Source organism: Tamandua tetradactyla, chromosome 3 (genome assembly GCF_023851605.1).
Source record: "Tamandua tetradactyla isolate mTamTet1 chromosome 3, mTamTet1.pri, whole genome shotgun sequence".
In the NCBI taxonomy this organism is placed as follows: domain Eukaryota; kingdom Metazoa; phylum Chordata; class Mammalia; order Pilosa; family Myrmecophagidae; genus Tamandua; species Tamandua tetradactyla.
Window position 1 is genome coordinate 163,423,660 of NC_135329.1, and position 19,619 is coordinate 163,443,278.

The 19,619-nt window shown below is 35.1% G+C and overlaps 1 protein-coding gene across 8 annotated transcripts in view; it reads left to right on the forward strand.

Moving 5' to 3' along the window:
* The window catches only part of ANKAR (ankyrin and armadillo repeat containing), a 94,333-nt gene that overhangs the window by 20,925 nt on the left and 53,789 nt on the right, over window positions 1-19,619 (forward strand). For 6 of the 8 annotated variants that reach the window (XM_077154422.1, XM_077154416.1, XM_077154420.1 and 3 more), the window contains 5 exons: window positions 5,042-5,077; window positions 9,435-9,636; window positions 12,055-12,263; window positions 15,767-15,871; window positions 17,240-17,481. In XM_077154422.1, the coding sequence (XP_077010537.1) occupies window positions 5,042-5,077; window positions 9,435-9,636; window positions 12,055-12,263; window positions 15,767-15,871; window positions 17,240-17,481 (794 nt within the window). The remainder of the gene's footprint in view (window positions 1-5,041; window positions 5,078-9,434; window positions 9,637-12,054; window positions 12,264-15,766; window positions 15,872-17,239; window positions 17,482-19,619) is intronic. The other 2 variants (XM_077154418.1, XM_077154421.1) reach the window with 2 other exon arrangements.

The window sequence follows — 19,619 nt, forward strand, 5'->3', positions numbered from 1 at the left end:
TTGTTTCAACTTTTTACTTGGAAATAATATCAAATTTACAGGATAGTTACAAAAATTATGCAAACCCTATTATACAGAGAATTCCAATATATCCCCACCCCAGTTCTCAGATCTACCAACTTTTAACACTTTGCCACATTTTCTGTATCATTCTGTCTATCTATCCATCGTTCATCTATCATAAAGTTTTAAACCTAAATGCTTTTCTTTTCTTTATCCCTTATTCAACATTAAGAATGAATTTTGATTTTAGATCAAGGTTAAAATTTGATATTGGTATCTATTGATTTGAATTATTCCTAACAATGATTTTAATGTATGATAGTATACTTTGCTTGAGTTCATTCAGGTAATTCATTTTATGGAATACTGTTTTTCCTGGCATATACATTCTTTCTCCTTTGATTTCTGCTAATATCAAAAGTATAGGTATTCTTGCCCACATCCACTGGCAACAAGGTGAAGAGAGAGGACTAAGGAGAAGGAGGAATAGGAACAGGAGTTTTCATTTATTACCACTTTATTGAAGTATAGTTCACATACCATAAAATTAACCCTATGAAAGTGTACAGTTGTGTAAACACTACTACTATCTAATCCAGAACGTTTTCATCATTCGAAAAAAAAACCCCATATGATTAGCAGGCAATCCCCTTTCTGGCTTCTTTCACTTAGCATAATGTTTTCAATGTTCATCCTTGTAGTGGGTAACAGTACTTCACTCCTTCTTATTGCTGAGTAATATTCCATTGTATGGATATACCACATCCATCAGTTGATGGACATTTGGGTAGTTTCATTTTTTGACTATTTTGAATAATGCTGCTATGAACATGTGTGTACATGTTTTTGTGTGAACATACACAAAATCTAGGCGTCAATTTTATGACTGTATTTAATTTTTGAAGAAATGCCTAATTGTTGTACACAGTGACACCATTTTACAATCCTGCTAGCATGTCAGTTCCAAGGGGATGTTTCCAATTTCTTCATATTCTTGTTAACGTTTGTTATTGTCTATCTTTTTAATTTTAGCCATCCTAGTAGGTTTACAGTATTATCTCATTGAGGTCTTTATTTGTGTTTCCTTAATGGATAATGATGTTGACCATCTTTTAATGTGCTTATTGCCTGATTTTATATCTTCTTTGGAAAAATGTCTATTCAAATCCTTTACCCATCTGTCTTTGAATTGTTGAGTTGTAAGAGTCTTTATCTATTCTGGATACAAGTTCCTTATCAGATAAATGATTTACAAATATTTTCTCCCATTCCATGGCTTTCTTTTCACTTGTTTGATGATGTCATTTGAAAGCAAAAACATTTTTAATTTTAATGAAGTCCAATTTATCTTTTTTTCCTTTTGTCCCTTGTGATTTTCATGACTGTTATTAGTCAGTGTTCTCTAGAGAAACAAAACCAACAGGAGTTATCTGTAAATATGAGATTTATAAAAGTGTCTCATGCCACCGTGGGGATGCAAAGCCAAAAATCTGTAGGGCAGACTGTGAGGCTGCCAACTCCAGCGAAGTTCCTAGACTAACTCTACAGGAGAGGCTGGCTGGCTGAAGAAGTAGTGAAAATTCTCTCTTCTCCCTTAAAAAGCCTTCAACTGATTGGATTAAATTTCGCTGGTTGGATTCTCTCCTTGCGGAAGACACACCCTTGGTTTTTCATAGATGCAGTCAGTCACAGATGCAACCAATTGATTGATGATTTAATAAATTAATAAATTTCGGTATTTAATAAATACCGAAACATCCTGGCAGTAATTATCAGGTCAGTGCTTTCCTGACCAGGCAACTGGGCACCAGCATCTGGCAAAGTTGACACCTGAACCTAACCCTAACAGTGACATCTGTAAGAAACCATTTTCCTACACAAACAGTGAACTCTAAGTTCAGTCATGGACTGTATTTAATAGTTCAATTATGAAATTGTGCTGTATCAATTGTAACAAATGTTCCAAATCATTGCAAGTTGTCAATCATAGTTTGGTATATAGGAATCCTATATTTTATGCATGATTGTTCTGTAAACTCACTTCTGTGATAAAGAAGAAAAAAGAGAAATAAAAAAGAATTCAACTCCAACTAAAACATACTGGATAGGTATGATGAAACCGATTAATTTTTCGAAGTATTTGATCTTTTTCACAAAAAAGAAGCCATTTGCCTAATCCAAGGTAATAAAGATTTACTATTTTTTTTCCTAATAGTTTTTACGGTTTTAGCTCTTACTTTAGTTCTATGATCCATTCTGAATTAATTTTTATATGGTGTGAGGTAGGAATTCAACTTCATTCTTTTTACATTTACCTTCCAAGTTGTCCCAGCACCATTTATTGATAAACCTATTTTTTTCTCAATTGAATTTCTTGATACCTTTGTCAAAAAAATCAACAAAATGTAAGGGTTTATTCCAGACTCTCTATAATATTCCATTGATCTATATTACTATCCTAATGCCATTACCAGAGTGATGATTACTTTGGGGGCTTGGACCTATATACCCCAGAAAAATATGTTCTTAAACTTAATCCATTCCTGTGGGTATGAACTCTTGTAAATAGGACCTTTTGAGGAGGTTGCTTCAGTTAAGATGTGGTCCAACTGTATCAGGATGTATCTTAATCCTATTAATGAAGACTTTATAGGGAAAGTCACAGAGAGAAAGCCACATGAAGCAGAAGTTGAAATTCAGTGGGACCTGGAAGAGAAAGGAGAAAATATCAGCATATGTACTGCCATGTCTCAGTAAAGCCAAGGACCGAGGATTGCCGGCAATCAAGAGCCGAGCACCAGTGCTCAGAAAGAAGGCATCATCTTACTGATGCTTCAATTTTGAAATTTTTCTAGCCTCAAACTGAGCCAACAAATTCCCGTTGCTTGAGCAGCCCCATTGCATAATATTTACTTCAGTAGTGAGGAAACAAAAACAATTACCTTGTAGTAAGTTTTGAAATTGGAAAGCTTTAGTACTCTAGCTCTGTTGTTCTTTTTCAAAGTTGGTTTGAATATTCTGGGTCCCTTGCAATTACATATGAATTTTATGATAACTTTGTCAATTTCTGCAAAAAAAAAAAATGAAGAAGGTAGCTGGGACTAATAGGGTTTGCATTGACTCTGCACATCAATTTGGGGAGTATTGCCATCTTAAAAATATTAAGACCTTCAATCCACAAATATAGGATGTCTTTTAATTTCTTTCAACAATGTTTTAGAGTTTCCAGTATATAAGTCTTATATTAATTTTATTAAGTTTATTCCTATGTATTTTATTCTCTTTGACATTGTTTTAAATGGTATTATTTTCTTAATTTAATTTTTGGTTGGTTCATTGCTAGTATACAGAAATACAATTGATTTTTGTATATTGATCTCATATGCTGTAACCTTGCCAAACTCATTAGTTAGTTCTAATATTCTTTTTCTATATGTAAGATCATGTCATCTGTGAATAACAACAGTTTAATATTTCCTCTCCAATGTGGATGTCTTCTGTTTCTTTTCTTGTCTGATTGCTTGACTAGAACCTCTGGTCAGATATTGAATAGAAGTGGTGAGAGCAGGCATCTTGTTTGGAATAGGAATATAATGCACAGTGTGGACAGGATAATTTATTGAAATGTTTATTATGTAACTTACTGCTATAGAAGAACCAGAGAATAAAAGTTTTTCTTCTCTTTGTAGTTGAGTTTTTGAAACCTTGAGTCTCCTCTTAACCTACAGCAAAATTGAGGTTTTGTTTTCATTTATGTGGAAGGAGAGGCAATTTTCAATTTTCTAAGTATTACTTAGTGCTACCTTATTTATCCTTATTTACTTGTGTATTGTGTCTCTCTCACTTGAATATATGCTCCATAGAGAGGGAGGATTTGTTCTTCACAGTACCCTAGGGACCTGTGTACTCAGAAACGATTGTTGTGTGAATGCATGGATCGATGAATGACTGCAGAGTAACATTTAATAAGCATGGGCATAATTAACATATAGTGATATACTATAGAAATTCAGACACGATGAAAATAAATATGGCTCCAGGTCCTAGTAGAGCATTTATTCATTAGATCAATGTCCTCAACCAGAGTTAAATTATATTTAATACCAGAAAATTCCTCTATAATAGTAATTTTAAGATTAAAACCCTTCAAGACTAACCTAATATAAACTTTAAAAGCTGTTTTTGTGATTAAATGTACGCATATATATTCATTGCAAAAAATTTACCACTATAAAAATTAATAAAGTGAAAGTTGAAGTTCTTTATAACTGATGGGGCAAGTAGAGATGAAGTGTCAGGAATGGCTGATGCAACAGAATTGGTGATAAGAAGAGGTGGTTTTATATCTTAATTAAGCCAGCTACCTTAATAAGCTATGCTAATTTTTTCCACATGTCAAAATAGTTGTAACATAATAGCTATATCAAAATGTTCTACTTTAGTTCTCTTGCCTAATAAATTCTGTACTTCTAATCAATATGATTAAACTATTTTGTTATTAAGATCTTCCTATTACTTGATTAAAATGTTCGGTACTGCATGGAGCTAGTTAAAATAAAGCATACATGCAGTCAAATTTAAATGCAATGGGTATCCTTTTATTTTAGAATGTGTTAGCTTTAAGTCTTTTTTGGTTTAAAAAAAGTCTCTGGTACATTAAAGTCTCTTATCCTCTCTCTAGCTACTTGGATTTCTACTTGCTGAGAATTGGGCATATTTTGAAGACAGAAATTATATAGTTTTACTGGCAATATTTATATGTAATTACTTAATAAACACAGAGTTGCCCCAACTGTGAGTTTTGACCAGTCACTTGGGAGGTGGGACTTCCAGGTCTGCTGTGATCATGCTGTCAGTTACCTGTGCCATGCCTGGATGGCGTGACCAAAAGTTTCCTTCAGCAGTGTTTGGTGTAATGCTGCCATCTGTATCTAAACAGAGCCATTTTGTTCTTATTTATATGAGTCTATTTTGACTAAATTAAGAAACTGCCATGTATTAATAATCATAGTTCTCTGTGTATTCCTTTTAAAAACAGAGTCATCCAAAATGGACATGAAAAAAGAAAGAAATGGTAAGATGTAAGGAAAATATTTCATGTATTTAAAAAATACTTTTACATATACTAAAACTTTTCTTACAGTATATAATGTACAAAATGATCTGTTGCATGAGGATCATAATGTTCTGTTGTGTATATTTTAAAGTATAATTTTCTACCCGTGGTTATTTATTGATATTCTTAAATTTTGGGTCCTTCCTTCCTCCCTCCCATCCTCCCTCCCTCCCTCCCTCCCTCCCTTTCTTCTCTGTGGTATGTGCCATCATTTCCATTTATTGTTATATATACAGGCCTCCAAGTACTTTTTACACTTAAAAAAAGTAGCTATTATAATTTAGATAAGTTGCAACCAAGGGGCAATAACAATTTATGAGATCTGAGGAATGAATCATTCTTAACTGAGGCAAGAGACTTAACAGTTAAGTATCACATATGGAGAAAAACAGACAAAATGTAAGAGGCTATACCTGATAGGTCAGGGTTCTTACAGAAAACATAGCATACTTTATATATAAGCTAGTCCAGGAAGGGTTTATTTTTAAAGAAACTACCTACAAAGGCCTGAACTGGCAAGGGGGGAAGGAATTTCCTCAAAGTGGTCACCTTCTATTCATTGGTGGAGAAATGCAGCGAGACTGAGATGATCTCAGGGAGGAAACCAAGCAGAAAACTATCCTTATCTAATTTTCCTCCCTGCTCTAATCTTCTGCCAGGTTCTCCCTGTTGGCAGAAACTGGCAGGAAGCCAGCAAACAGGGGAACCGCTTGTTATATACTCAGTGGCAGAAAGCAGGGTGGTAAAAGGAGGGGAAAAAGGAAGCTTTTCTGACTCACCCAGTAAGAATTTGCAGTTAGTAATAATAATGTGCCTCTTGTGTTACCACTCTTTTTAATTTTCTGTTATTGCTTATTACTACTTTATATAATATTTATTTGTTTATTGTTATCTCCATCACATGAATATAAGCTTCATAAAGGGAAAAGAGTTACTCTATTTTGTTTACCACAGTAGCTAGCACCCAGAACAATGCCTGGCATTAGTAGGTGCTCAGGAAATATTTGTTGAATAAATGCATGGATGGATAAAACAAGATAGCATTTGATAAGCACTAGCATAGCTAATATACTGGGATATATTATTGAAATTCAGAAAAGAGGGAGATCAATATGTTTGTCAGACCTCGGTAGAGCATTTATTCGTTGGGCTAGTGTTCTTAATCAGGGAATGTTTCTGCAGACTACCTAAACCCCACCATACCCTCCCTAATTCTAGCATGTCCTGGGGCATAGTTTCTCACCCTCAGCTCTAATTCTCCTTTAAGGTTGGGTGATGCCATGTTGTGAGGGACTGCTCTGTGCTTTGTAGGATGTTTAAGAGCATCCTTGGTCTCTGCCCAAGAGATGCCAGCAGGATACTCCTCCCTTCCCAGTCATTGCAAATTGGGGAAGGAGTAGAATTGCAGATTGAGAACCACTGCCCTAGCGGAAACTTTAAAGTGCATTCATATTACCCAGGGATCTTGTTAAAATGAGGATTATGTAATCTTTGGGACTGGAGTGAGAGGCAAGGCTCTTGAATTATAATAAACACACTTTAAAGTAGTAAGCAGGAGATATGAGAATAGTATTTCTGGCCTTGAACTGGGTTGAAATATTTTGGGGGGAGCAGAGGGAGAGGTGTCAGTGGAAAGACTTGTGTGCTTTGACCTTTCAGGTTATCTTAATATGTCTCACCATGCTGAGAGCAGTTAACAATCTTACATTGAATTGAGGGCTACTCAGAAGTCTCACTAACCAGCTAAATGTTATAGAGCTAGACCATGCGGCTTGCTTGATTTTGATTCAACTCTTATCTCACCCTGCTTTTGGCTTTTCAGTTTCACACCCAACTTATTGACCATACTTTTCCCCATCTTCCTGTCTGCTCATCCATTTTCCTATCTTTCCTGCCAGGCCTACTCACTCCATTGAAGAGTGCTAGCCTAACCTGGCCCCAACTCATGGCTAACATGACCTTGCAACCCTCAGCACAGATTTCCAAGATTCCCACCCTGATCTAATGCACTTTAGTCTCACTCCTGCCTCAGTATGTGCCAACACTCACCTTACCTACTTGGCCTTCTAGGACATAATCATAGTTAAACTTGCTGCATTTTGACATACTCTAGCAATAGGCTGGAAAATCTCAGAAGACTTTGTAGAGAACTGACACATATGTTAAGACATGAAGTTGAGGTAGTTTTTAGGTAGACAAAAGAGTAGGAGGTATTTCAGCCAGATGAAACAGTAAGATCAAAGGCCTAGACCCTGAAAATAACATCAGGGCCAGGTGGCGATGAGTAGTACTTGGTTTCTTAGGAGCAGAAAATTCCTGTTAAGGTTAAGCAGTAATTTTAAATAAATAGATTTAGGTCAGATTTTATGCACTATAAAACTTAGAATATTAAAGACTGTAAGACTTAGAATTCATTGGAAGTTTCTCACCTGGAGAAAGATAATGAAAGCAGTGTTTTTCTGAGGAAATACCAATTAGTTGAGGCACAAATAAGAATTAGCAAGATCCTGGTCAGAGAGGGTTGTTTGGGAGAGGGGAGCTTCCAGGCAGTAGGAATAGCCCAGGAGTAGAGTGACTGGATAATTTGTCATCTAAATTGAGGAGACTTGAAAATGAAAGGGAGCACTATAAGTAAGTGTGTTGGGATAACAACAACAGGCATAGAACAGGACTTTGCTGGGCAAACTGGGATGTGGTCACCCTGCATTTGAGAACCCATAAAAAGTCCCAGATGAAAAGAATAAGGAGTGGAGCAGGTGTAGCTGGTCATTCAAGATGAAATGAGCAGAGGATCCTACCACTGTTCTTCATGATCAGATAGCCTTGGGAATCCACTGAAGAGTTTCAGGCCGGGAGATGGAAAGATCGGATTTACATTTTGAAAACATGGTTTGGAGAAGGGCAAGAGGAACGTGGGGGGGGGGGGGGCGGATATCAGTTAGGATGTGTTTATTGCTTGTTTGGGGATGGTAGTGGCAGTAGAGATGGGTTCTAGAGATTTTACACCTGGTGAGGGTCTGATTATGCAGATGAAATGAAAGAGGGCTTTCAAGGAGTCCTCCAGGTTTCTAGTTTGCACAACTGGCTAGATAATGACATCCTTCACTGATTTATGGTGAAAGAGGACCAGCTTGAAGGGAAAAATGAAAAATTTGAGGTAATGTGTGGAGATCTCCAGTGAGATGTTGGAAATATATATAGATCAGGAGCTCCAAGAAGAAATAAGGTCTTGAGAGATAATCCTGGGAGTCATCAATTTAAAAATGGTAAATGGAGTCATTGAGGAGATAAAAAATGACCAAATAGAGTCTCGAGGCTCGTTAAGACATCAGGACCATGAGAAATTCCCAAAGGAGATTGTAAAGATATAACTAGAGAGGTAGGAGGAAAAACAGAGGGTGTGGTATCACATAAGCCAAGGGAAGAGAGGATTTTTAAAGGGAGAAGTGGTCAACAGTGTCAAATACTAGTGAGAGAGAAGGAAGACAAGAATTAAAAATCACCCATTGAATTGAGAGACAGAGGACTTTGTGAGCATTTTTTTGTCCAATTCCAAAGGCTCTGATCTACTACTGCAAAACATTTTTAAAATTTTAAAATGGTTTAAAAAAGAACTACCTTATTCTATTACAAGATTGTTTTACACATTGACTTAAATTTTCAAAAATTTAATATTTTCAATGTTATTTATAAAGAATTACTGATTTTTTTTTTTTTTTTTTTTAAAGAGAGAGGGAGGAAAGGAAGGAAAGACAGAGAAGGAAGGAAGGGAGGAAGAAAGGGAAACATTTTTAAACATTTTCTTGTTTTTATTATATTTTGTTTGTTTGTTTGTTTTGTTACATGGGCTGGGGCCGGGAATCGAACCGGGGTCCTCCGGCACGGCAGGCAAGCACTCTTGCCCGCTGAGCCACCGCGGCCCGCCCAAATTACTGATTTTTAATGGCCAGACTTCCCAAATTAAATCAGAAATATAAGATTCCCTAAGTTAATCATTTTTAGTGCTAATATTCGGGCTTTTCTATCTCACAGTTCTAAGTTATATAGTGTATGTAACATGTTATTTATCAATTTGGTTTACAGGAAATTTCAACTGAAGAAATTGAAAAGATGCTGTTGTATTTAGCTTGAAATTTGTCAAGCTAACCATTTGAGTTTTAACATTAATTAGTATTCAAGGGGTAAAACTGATTAAGTGCTGTTTGTAGAAAGTGTCTTACAGAAACAAAATTTTAATCTTGCGGTTGGATAGCAAAAGGATTTTTTTAGGAATGTTAAAGCTATGACCACTGAAGTAATTGTCCATCCATTCTAGGTCCAACACCTCTACATCTGGCTGCGCAGGCTTGCTCATTAGAAGCAACCATCTGTCTGCTCTGTTTTAAAGCAGATTACATGCTCTCTGAAAAAAGAGGCTGGATGCCAATTCACTTTGCTGCCTTTTATGACAATATCTGCATCATTATTGTTCTCTGTAGGAAGGATCCTAGTTTGCTAGAAGCTGAGGCAACAGCTGAGTAAGTTAATAAGCATTTGAAAGAATATAGATATTTGCTTTTCATGGCTTGCCTCACTTATACTAAAATGATAGGTATAAGTTAAGAGGATATACAAAGCTCATTCTGCAGTCCTTCCTGGTCACTGTCTTCTTCTCCTACCTTTTACATTTATAGTTTATAAATAAGAGTTTCTATTTACCTGAGAATGTTTTCTAGAAGAATAAAGAATAAGCCACAGGGAGTGTTTCCTAATCTTGTCCCAATAGTATGATGGCCCAGATTAGTTTATCAGATTAACTACTTAGTGCCCTGGACTCCAGAGGAGAAAAGCTACTCTTAATTCCACCCCAGAGATATTCAGAACAGAAATAGACTAAAAAGGAGAAAATAACTTTTAAATAGGGAAATATCCCAAATATTTTATGTTTCACAAATTCAGCTGAGGACCAGCTTTTAGAATGAGATAAATTTCTCCCAAGGGCACATTCTTGCTAGGAGTCTAAAGACTGGGCTATCATTTTGAATCTCTGAACCTGAATTACAAATAGTTTCATTCATGTTTTCCTGGGTCTTCAAAAAAAACATATTTTCTTAAGAGACATTAATGTTCCATTTCTTTAGTGAAGAATTAATCCTCCCTCTAGGTTTGGAGAAAGGAGTGTGTGGAGAAAGTTTTTCAGGAAATTAGGGTTTTGGATTAATAGATTCCCTCACTAATAGATTCTGGAAAGAGCCAAGGAATATGGAGACCTGAGTTCAGCTTCTGGTTCTGTTATATCTTGGCAATATACTGAGCAGAAGGGAGCTAAAAGACTGAGTTGTAAAAGGTCAAATAATTGGATGTCAGAGGTAGAAGTAGGAAACATTCTGTGAATGTAAGGAAGAGACAAAGATTAGTGGAGAAAAGAATTAACACCTTTGAGATCTCCTATGGGAAACTAAGAAGAGTGTAGCCATGCTTATATATAAATACGGAATGCAAACGAAGATATGACAAGGAGCAGCACATGGATGTTGAAGTCACTGACCATAAGAGAAGACATGTTAATGGGGCAATATCTAAGCTCGAACAGTGGTGGGAGACAGCAATGGCAATGGCAGTATGGCATTGGAAGGGTTCAGATTGATGGTGTTAGAAGTAAAAGTAACCTTTATTCCTAACATGATTAGGAGAAAGAAAGCAGCAGAGCAGTCTTATTAAAATAGAAAAAGGAGAAAGTGAAGACGTTTATTCATAAAGGAGTAGAGGTTCTCCAAGGTCTAGTAAAGGAAAGACAGAGGAGAGGATTGTGGATGGATGGGAGTGAGAGTTCAAGGGCAGATAGCAAGAGGAAGGGGATTTCGTTAGGAAAGAAAGCTATGGGTTATAGGGATAAAAGAAATAATGATTGAGGCAATGAAATATGGTGAAAGGGAAAAGCAAGGGGGACTATATATCAAGACTGTGCTATGCTCCCTATTTAACGATTATAACAACTCTTTCTGGTGATAGGTATGCTCTTTTTTTTTTTTTTTTTTTTTTTTACAGTTAAAGAAAAAAACATTTGGCTTAAGATCATGTTGTCAGTCAGTGGATATGCTATTTAAGATACAATTTAATTTGGGATAATAAAGAGGTCCCCAAATATGGTGATTTGAACAACAGAAACATGTCATTCTCTCTCATGGAAAGTCTGGGTCAGGGGGCTAGGACTGGCATAATGGCTTGACTATATGAGACCCAGGTTTCCTCTATTTTGTAGTTCCTTGACATATGGATTCAATATCATGGTCCAAAATGGCAACTCCAGCTTCCATTATCATGTCTGCATTCTAGCCATGAGAAGGAAGAGAAAGGAAAAGTAATGGTGCTCTCTTTTTCTCTTTAGGAGTTCCTTATGTAACTTCCACTGAAATCCCATTGGCCAAACTTAGTCATATGGCCATACTTATCCACAAGGGAGGCTGGGAAATGCAGTGTTAAACTAGATAGCCATTGTGTCCAACCCAAACATCTTTTACTATCTAAAAAGGGGGTAATGCGTTTTGGGAAATTTATGCCACAATGAGGAAGCTGGAATTTGAGAACTGGATATGAAATTTGAAGAAATGGTTTGAAGAGTATCTGAGCTGATAATAATTTCTTTGTTTTTTCTTTCATTCATGGATCAGATAGGATAGTGTATCTGAGGAACTTTGAGCATTATTCACTTCTGAACAAATTATGATGCATGATAATTAAGTTGGGACATAGGATAAGGGCAACATACTAAGGACAGCTGAGACACAAATATTAGGGAGGAAGATTTGTTTATTACATGTGAACTATAGAGGACAAGAATGCATTAGTGAGAGAAGGTAATGGTATAAATCAGACTTCCTCCAATAGCAATTTGAATAAAGGAAATTTGACACTATATGTACATGCTCAATTATTATGTGTTCCTTGATTTTTAGGAATCAGTGTACTCCACTGTTACTTGCTGCTACTTCAGGAGCATTGGATACTATTCAGTACCTGTTTTCTCTTGGTGCTAACTGGAGAAAAACAGATACTAAAGGAAATAATATAATTCATTTATCAGTGCTAACCTTTCACACAGAGGTTCTCAAGCATATAATAGAGTTAAATATTCCTGAACTCCCAGTTTGGAAAACTTTGGTAGGTGAGTAGAGACTACATAATTATTTTTCAAATATATTTTTTTATTATTATTCAGTTAAATTATTGATACTGATTGAGTTAGAGCAAATAAAAGCATGCATACTATATTTTAAACACTTAAAAATGAAATGAAGCACTATATAAGTTAAAATCATATGTACAGATAATGTTGAGCTGTATTTTTGTGTGTGCAGAAGTAGTGCTGTTTCTAAATTAAAACCAAAGATCTGTGGCCTACATTTAACAAAATTTTAAAATTTTGATTTTCCAACTTCCTCCAAACACTAACCCTCCTCTTCTCCATCAAAGAATTGAATGAATTTTAACCATAATGAGATACTACTTCACACCCACTAGGATGGACATTATTTGAAGAAAAGAAAATAAGTGTTGGCAAGGATGCAGAGAAATAGCAACCCTTATGGCATAGCTGGTTGCGCTGTAGAATGGCACAGCCCTTATGGAAACCTGTTTGGGAGTTCCTCAGGAAACTTAACATAGTATTACCATATGACCTAGCAAACCCACTTCTTGATATATATCTCAAAGCATTGAAAACAGGTACTCGAACGAATGTTTACACATCAATCCTTGTGGCAGCAATATTCACAATAACCAAAAGGTGGAAGCAACCTGTGCTGGTTTGAAATGATATATGTACCCTAGAAAAGCCATGTTTTAATCCTAATCGCATTTTGTAAAGGCAGCCATTTCTTCTAAGCCTTATTCAGTATTGAATGTTTGAAACTGTAATTAGATCATCTCCCTGGAGATGTGATTTAATCAAGAGTGCTTATTAAACTGGATTAGCTGGAGGCGTGTTTCCACCCATGTGGGTGGGTCTTGATTAGTTTCTGGAATCCTATAAAAGATGAAACATTTTAGAGAAAGAAGGAGATTCAGAGAGAGCAGAGCAGAATGACATAACCACAAGAAGCAGAGTCTACCAGCCAGTGACCTTTGGAGATGAAGGAGGAACATGCCTCCCAGGGAACTTCATGGAAAAGGAAGCCAGAAGAAGAAGCTAGCAGATAACGCTGTGCTCGCCATGTGCCTTCCCAGAGAGAGAGAAACCCTGACCATGTTCACCATGGACCTTTCCAGATGAGAGAGAAACTCTGACTGTGTTTACCATGTGCCCTTCCACTTGAGAAAGAAACCCTGAACTTCATTGGCCTTCTTGAACCAAGATATCTTTCCCTGGATGCCTTAGATTGGACATTTCTGTAGACTTGCTTTAATTGGGACATTTTCTCAGCCTTAGAACTGTAAACTAGCTACTTAGTAAATTCCCCTTTTTAAAAGCTGTTCTGTTTCTGGTGTATTGCATTCCAACAGCTAGCAAACTAGAAAACAGCCCAAGTATCCATCAATGGGTAAATGGATAAACAAAATGTGATATATCCATATGATGGAATATTATTCAGCTGTAAAAAGAAGTGAAGTTCTGATGCATGCAACGATATGGATGAAACTTGAAGACATAATGCTAAGTGAAATAAGCTAGATACAAAAAAACAAATGTTGTATAATCTCACTTAAATGAAATACCTAGAAGAAGCAAACTTCATTGAGACAGATAGTGGTTTGTAGGTTACCAGGGCCCAGGGTAGGACAGGGTGGGAAAAGGCAGGGGGAAGAGCAGAAAAGAGGGAGTTATAGCTTAATGGACCAGTAGTTTGTGTTTGAGATAATGAAAAACATAGGATAATGGACTAGTTGGTGATGGTAGCACCATATTGTGAATATAACTAATACTTTGAATTGTACCCTTGAATTGGGCTACAATAGGAAATTTTGTCTCTATATGATTGTTACTACTATAAAAAATTTTTAAAGTGAATTTTAAATGAAAATGAAAGTTTGGGTGGAAAAGATTCCCTCCAATTTATTCCTTTCTTCCGAATTTTAGATTCAAATTTAGCAATGTCTTTCCTTGTATTTTGATAAATGTTTTGACTCGTACTGTAAAATCCTCAAATGGTTCAAGAACTGGCAACACTAGGCAGGAGTACTCTCTGTGAAGTCTGAAATTCTGGAATTCTCCCTTACAAACAAATGGGAAAGAGGTCCAGGAAACTGGGAAAATAAAAGGACTAGCTTCTCATTTACTGTAAAAATCTACAATGTCTAAAATTGATATATCAAAAGGGTAGCAGTGTATATAAATATCTAGAAATAATATATGTAAATCACAGACAGTATAGGGAAAGAGCCAAAGTGGTTATTTCTGGAGAGATGAACCAAGGAGAATTGGAAGGTTGAGGCAAGGAAACATTATATTTTGTTATAGGCCTTTTAATAACATTTAACTCTTTTAATCATGAGCATATATTACTTTAATAAAATTAAAATTAGTTAAATGAAAAAATAAAAGAACTTGGAGAATGAGAACTAAGAGCTTCTAAAAGCTCATTTAAAGATGGGGTGAGATATATTTAAATATTTTCAACCCCATTCTAATGATTCAAGAAGTCTCAATACTTAATTTCAAAACTGGCTCAATATTTGATATTGGAATTTGCTGGTTATTGCTTGGAGAAGTATTTGTGTACTTATATATCATCTTTTTTAGGAGGACCTAAAATGACTATCCTGTTACTTATAGTAGACTAAACCATTGCAAATTCCCACCTGTATGTAGGAAGCTCTGACCACTAACAGGAATAGCCTAATGGCAGAAAAATTTCCCGAAGGCCACTGCTTCTCATGGCCTTCATTGGGAAGTCATGATAATGACATAAACAGAGTAATAAGCAGTGAGCATCTAGCCACTTCCTCTTTAACTTGTACCCTGGAATAACTCTCCCTCTTCACATGTGCCCATTTCCACCATGGGCAAATGAAGGATTAGTCAAAGTTTATTAGACGTCTCCAGGATTAGCTATGGGAGTGGAAGCTGAATTTTAAAAGAAGAGAGGGCAATGGAATGATTTAGCCAAGGTAGGAGTCAGGAACATGTTTGGTGTTTCCCTTACACCATAAGCACTGTTTGGAAGCATGTGTATTTGCATTATCTTTCTCTTTGGAGTATAGGTTCATTGAAGATCTTAAAAAATATTTTCTTCATACTCATGAAATGTATAAAACATCCTGTGTAAACTGGGAATTATGTTTTTATTGATGATAATGTCAATTTACTTTGCCATGCTTGAAAACCCATACTTAAATCTTATTCAACAACTGATTTCAGACAAGGGAGATGTATACTACTTTCTAAGTGAGTTTAAACAATGTGACTAGCAAATCTAAGTCATTCAGATCAAAGATGAAGAATTTCAGGATTCTCTTCAATTATTATATAGACAATAAACCTGGAAGATCATGGGTGTCTATAATTTGTTCAGCACCTCATGCACCAAGGGGGATTTAATGAATTTGGTTGGGTGCTGATGGTGGTAATCTCAACCCTTGGCTTCACTTGACTTGTATAGAAACAGAATCAATTATTTTATTGCCTTTTGTGAAATTATAGCTAGCGTTTTTCTGTTGAATACCTGTCAGAAATGTTGCAGTGTGAAAGCTATAAACGAAGGATGATGGCCGTCATGTCTTTAGAAGTAATTTGCTTAGCAAATGATCGATATTGGGAATGTATTTTGGATGCAGGTGAGGCAAAATCTATTATCTATCTTTTGCTTACTATAGTAATATGTATTACTGTATTATATTCAGGTCAATCACTTTAAAATTTATTTTTCATTGTGGAGTAAACATTTTAATTTTAACTTTCTTTTTTCTTTTTTCTAAGATCACTCTCTTTACCTGACAACCTTACAGTTTATTTCTCCCTTGGCATAATATAAAAAAAAAATTAATTAATTCCATTTCTCTAAAAGTTTGCCAACTTAGAGATATTAAATTACTTTACATTTTACCTCTTATGCTTACTTTCACTTAGAAGCCTCCAGTTCTTTTTCATATAAATAAACATCTAGCCAAATTATCCCTATTCTGTACTTGCACAATTTACTTTTTAAAAATTCAAAATAGCAGATTTCAAGTTAGACCTTGGTTTGTAACTACCTCTGTATTTAGAACTCAGGCTAATTGGTTAGCCTCTCCAAGCCTAGTTTCTCATTAATAAAATGATTCTTACCTCATAGAATTGTGGTGGGAACAGCACTGTTCAGTAGAACTTTCTGCAGTGATAGAGTTGTTGTATCTGCACTGTCAAATATGGTAGTCACTACCCACATGCTCCATAAGTTTTTGTGGAATAAATGAGATAAAAAATTATTTTATTATTGGTGGTCTCCTAATGTGTTCCAAGAATAACATGTATAAAAGCTCTATGTCAAGAATAAAAAAAAGCAAAAAAGCTCTATGTCCAAAACTTGAACCATAGGCTTCAAGTCATGATAGAGGTTTCATTTCAGGTAGCCAAGTAAATAAACTCCAAATTACACACATTATTTTTCAGCATTTCATGTGTGGCCTTCTCTTTCATGTTGAACTGATTTAAGGAAAAAGAGCAAGCAACTAAAGCCAGATTTTCTATTTTCATCATGCCCAATGATTTCCATCTTCGAACCTATTGTAACTAACGAGGCTGATGCTGTTTGTAACTAGATTCAGCATTTTGTTCTTTTGTTTTTCACTTATTATATAAAATAAGTTTGAAGTATGATAAAAATTTTAAATAATATGACGTTCATGTGCAACCCAAACTGACCTCTGCTGTTGGTATCTCAAAATATTTATTTATCAGTGTCTTAAACCAAAATTCAGTGTTTCAAAAGTGGCTCAGTGTTACTAATATAAAAATTCAAACATGTACTGTTTGCAAATCAGATGTATGAATAAGAGCAGCTTATGCTGTAATATGCATGCATGTAATTTTAAATGATGATTTTATATAATTATTTGCTAGTTATTTAGATTGCAAAGCCCATAAAAATTATTTAAAGCTTATGATAAATTGACAAGAAATGATTACAAGTAATTCATGCTTTTTTTTTTGTCTCTTCATTGCAGGTACCATTCCTGCCTTAATCAATCTATTAAAAATTTCTAAAATAAAATTACAGTGCAAAATTGTTGGGTTATTGAGTAATATCTCAATCCATGTATCTGTAGTGGATGCTTTAGTAGAGGCAGGAGGCATTCCAGCTCTGATAAGCCTATTGGTTTCTGAAGAACCTGAACTGCATTTTCGCTGTGCTCTCATTTTATATGATATTGCTCAACTTGGAAACAAGGATGTTATTACCAAATATGTAAGTTATTTTCACAGAGCATCTAAATGAGAGTAATTCTATCATATGAAAGATGGAAAGATAGAGATCCCTATTAAGCAATGACAAAACTATTATTGTTCATCTTTGATTTAAGATCTTTTAATAAATACTTATAAGTGAAATGTTTATTTAGTTTTCTTCAGGGATGATTCTTCACGGAGTTCTTTATCATAACAACATATACTCGTTTTTTGTAAAGTTTAATGCTTTTGCCCTGAATTCCTGAAATTATGTTTGTAACTGCAGCCCTCTCTGTGCTCTCATTTTTCTGATTTGCCTCTTCTATCCTTTTCTTTTTGGTTTTCCTGAGTCATTTTGTTTCTTTTCTTTTTGTTCTTTTTTATTGATATCATTTGGAAAATATATTAAAGTGTAGACACCTCAGGCCTCATCTCCAGAGTTTGTCAGTTTTATTTATTTAAATCTCCAGTAATTCTGATAATTAGCTAGAGTTAGGATAAATGCATCCTTGTATGCAGCATATTTGGGTTTTTCTTCATCTACTTTTTTTGTTATCTTTTTAAGTAAGTGAGTTTAGTTCATTTACATTTATTGATATGACATGTTCTGTCATCTTATTTTGTTTTCTTGAATATTTTGGTATTCTTTCAAATTTATTAAACTGATTTGTTGTAAGCTTCTATGTATAATCAGTGTTTTCTTTCTCTTTTTTTTATCTTTGAAGTCTAGAACTGATACATCAATGTTAGTTCATTTTTTTCTAGGTCTTGGTATACCTTTCAACATATGGATTTATCTTCTTTTATTTTTGGAATGTTTTCTTGAATTCATAAAGTTAAATTTTTCTGTAGTATTAATTCTGTTCATTTACAACAAATGTTTGTTGAGAGTTAATTATATGGCAGATACTATTCCAGATGGTAGGATTACAACAGTGAACAAAACAGACAAAATGCAACCTTCACAGAGGTTTTATCCTAGTTAACCTAACAAAACAATAAAAAAAAAGTCAAATACACACTATGTTACATGAGAATAGGTATCAAGCTGTAAAATATAGCAGGAAAAATGTGAAAAGGGGGCTGGGTGAGAAATACTTAACTATAAAGCTGGATTTGAGTACAGACCTGAAGTAGATGAGAGTGTGCCATGTTTTTTTGTTGGTAAGAGCATTTTAGGAAGAGAGAATAAATGCAAAGGAAATGAAGTAGGAGTATGCCTGGTATATTTGAAGAAAAGCAAGAAAGCAAAATTAACTGAGAGGACAGATGTAGGAGAGACTCTTAGCTTGATAGCGGTGGGAACAGATCAAGTAGTGCCATGACTTTTAATCCAAGTACATTAGGAAGCAACTGAATAATTTTTCTCTGGGAAATTCCATGAAGGAATTTATATTTTAATAGGGTCACTCAACCTTATGTTTTTTTGCTTTTTCCTTTCTTTCTTTCTTTTTAACTTTTTTATTATATAAAAAATTTGTTTTTATATATTTTCTTTCTGTTTAACTTTCTTATTATATAGTATAACAAATATACAAAGCAAAGAAAGGAAAAAGCAATAGTTTTCAAAGCTCTCTTCAATAAGTAGTTACAGGACAGATCCCAGAGTTTGTCATGGGCTATCATACCATCATCTCAGATTTTTCCTTCTAGCTGCTCCAGAACATTGGAGGATAGAAGGAATAAATACTTTATCATCACAATTGACTTTTTTTTCTTCTTTTGTGAAAAATAACATATATGCAAAACAATAAATTTCAAAGCACAAAACAGCAATTAGTTGTAGAACAGATTTCAGAGTTTGGTATGGGTTACAATTCCACATTTTAGGTTGTTACTTCTAGCTGCTCTAAGATACTGGAGACTAAAAGAAATATCAATATAATGATTCAGCAATCATACTCATTTGTTAAACCTACCTTCGCTGTATAACTCCACCATCACCTTTGATCTTTCTCCCACTCTCTAGGGATATTTGGGCTATGTTCATTCTAACTTTTTCATGTTGGAAGGAGCTATCAATAATATGGGGTAGTGAAATGAAACTAGTTGATGTTCTGGAGGGGCTGGGCCCTCTAAGTTTCAGGACTTTTCTAGTCCAGGGACCCATCTGGAGGTTGTAGGTTTCTGGAAAATCACCCTAGTGCGTGGAGCCTT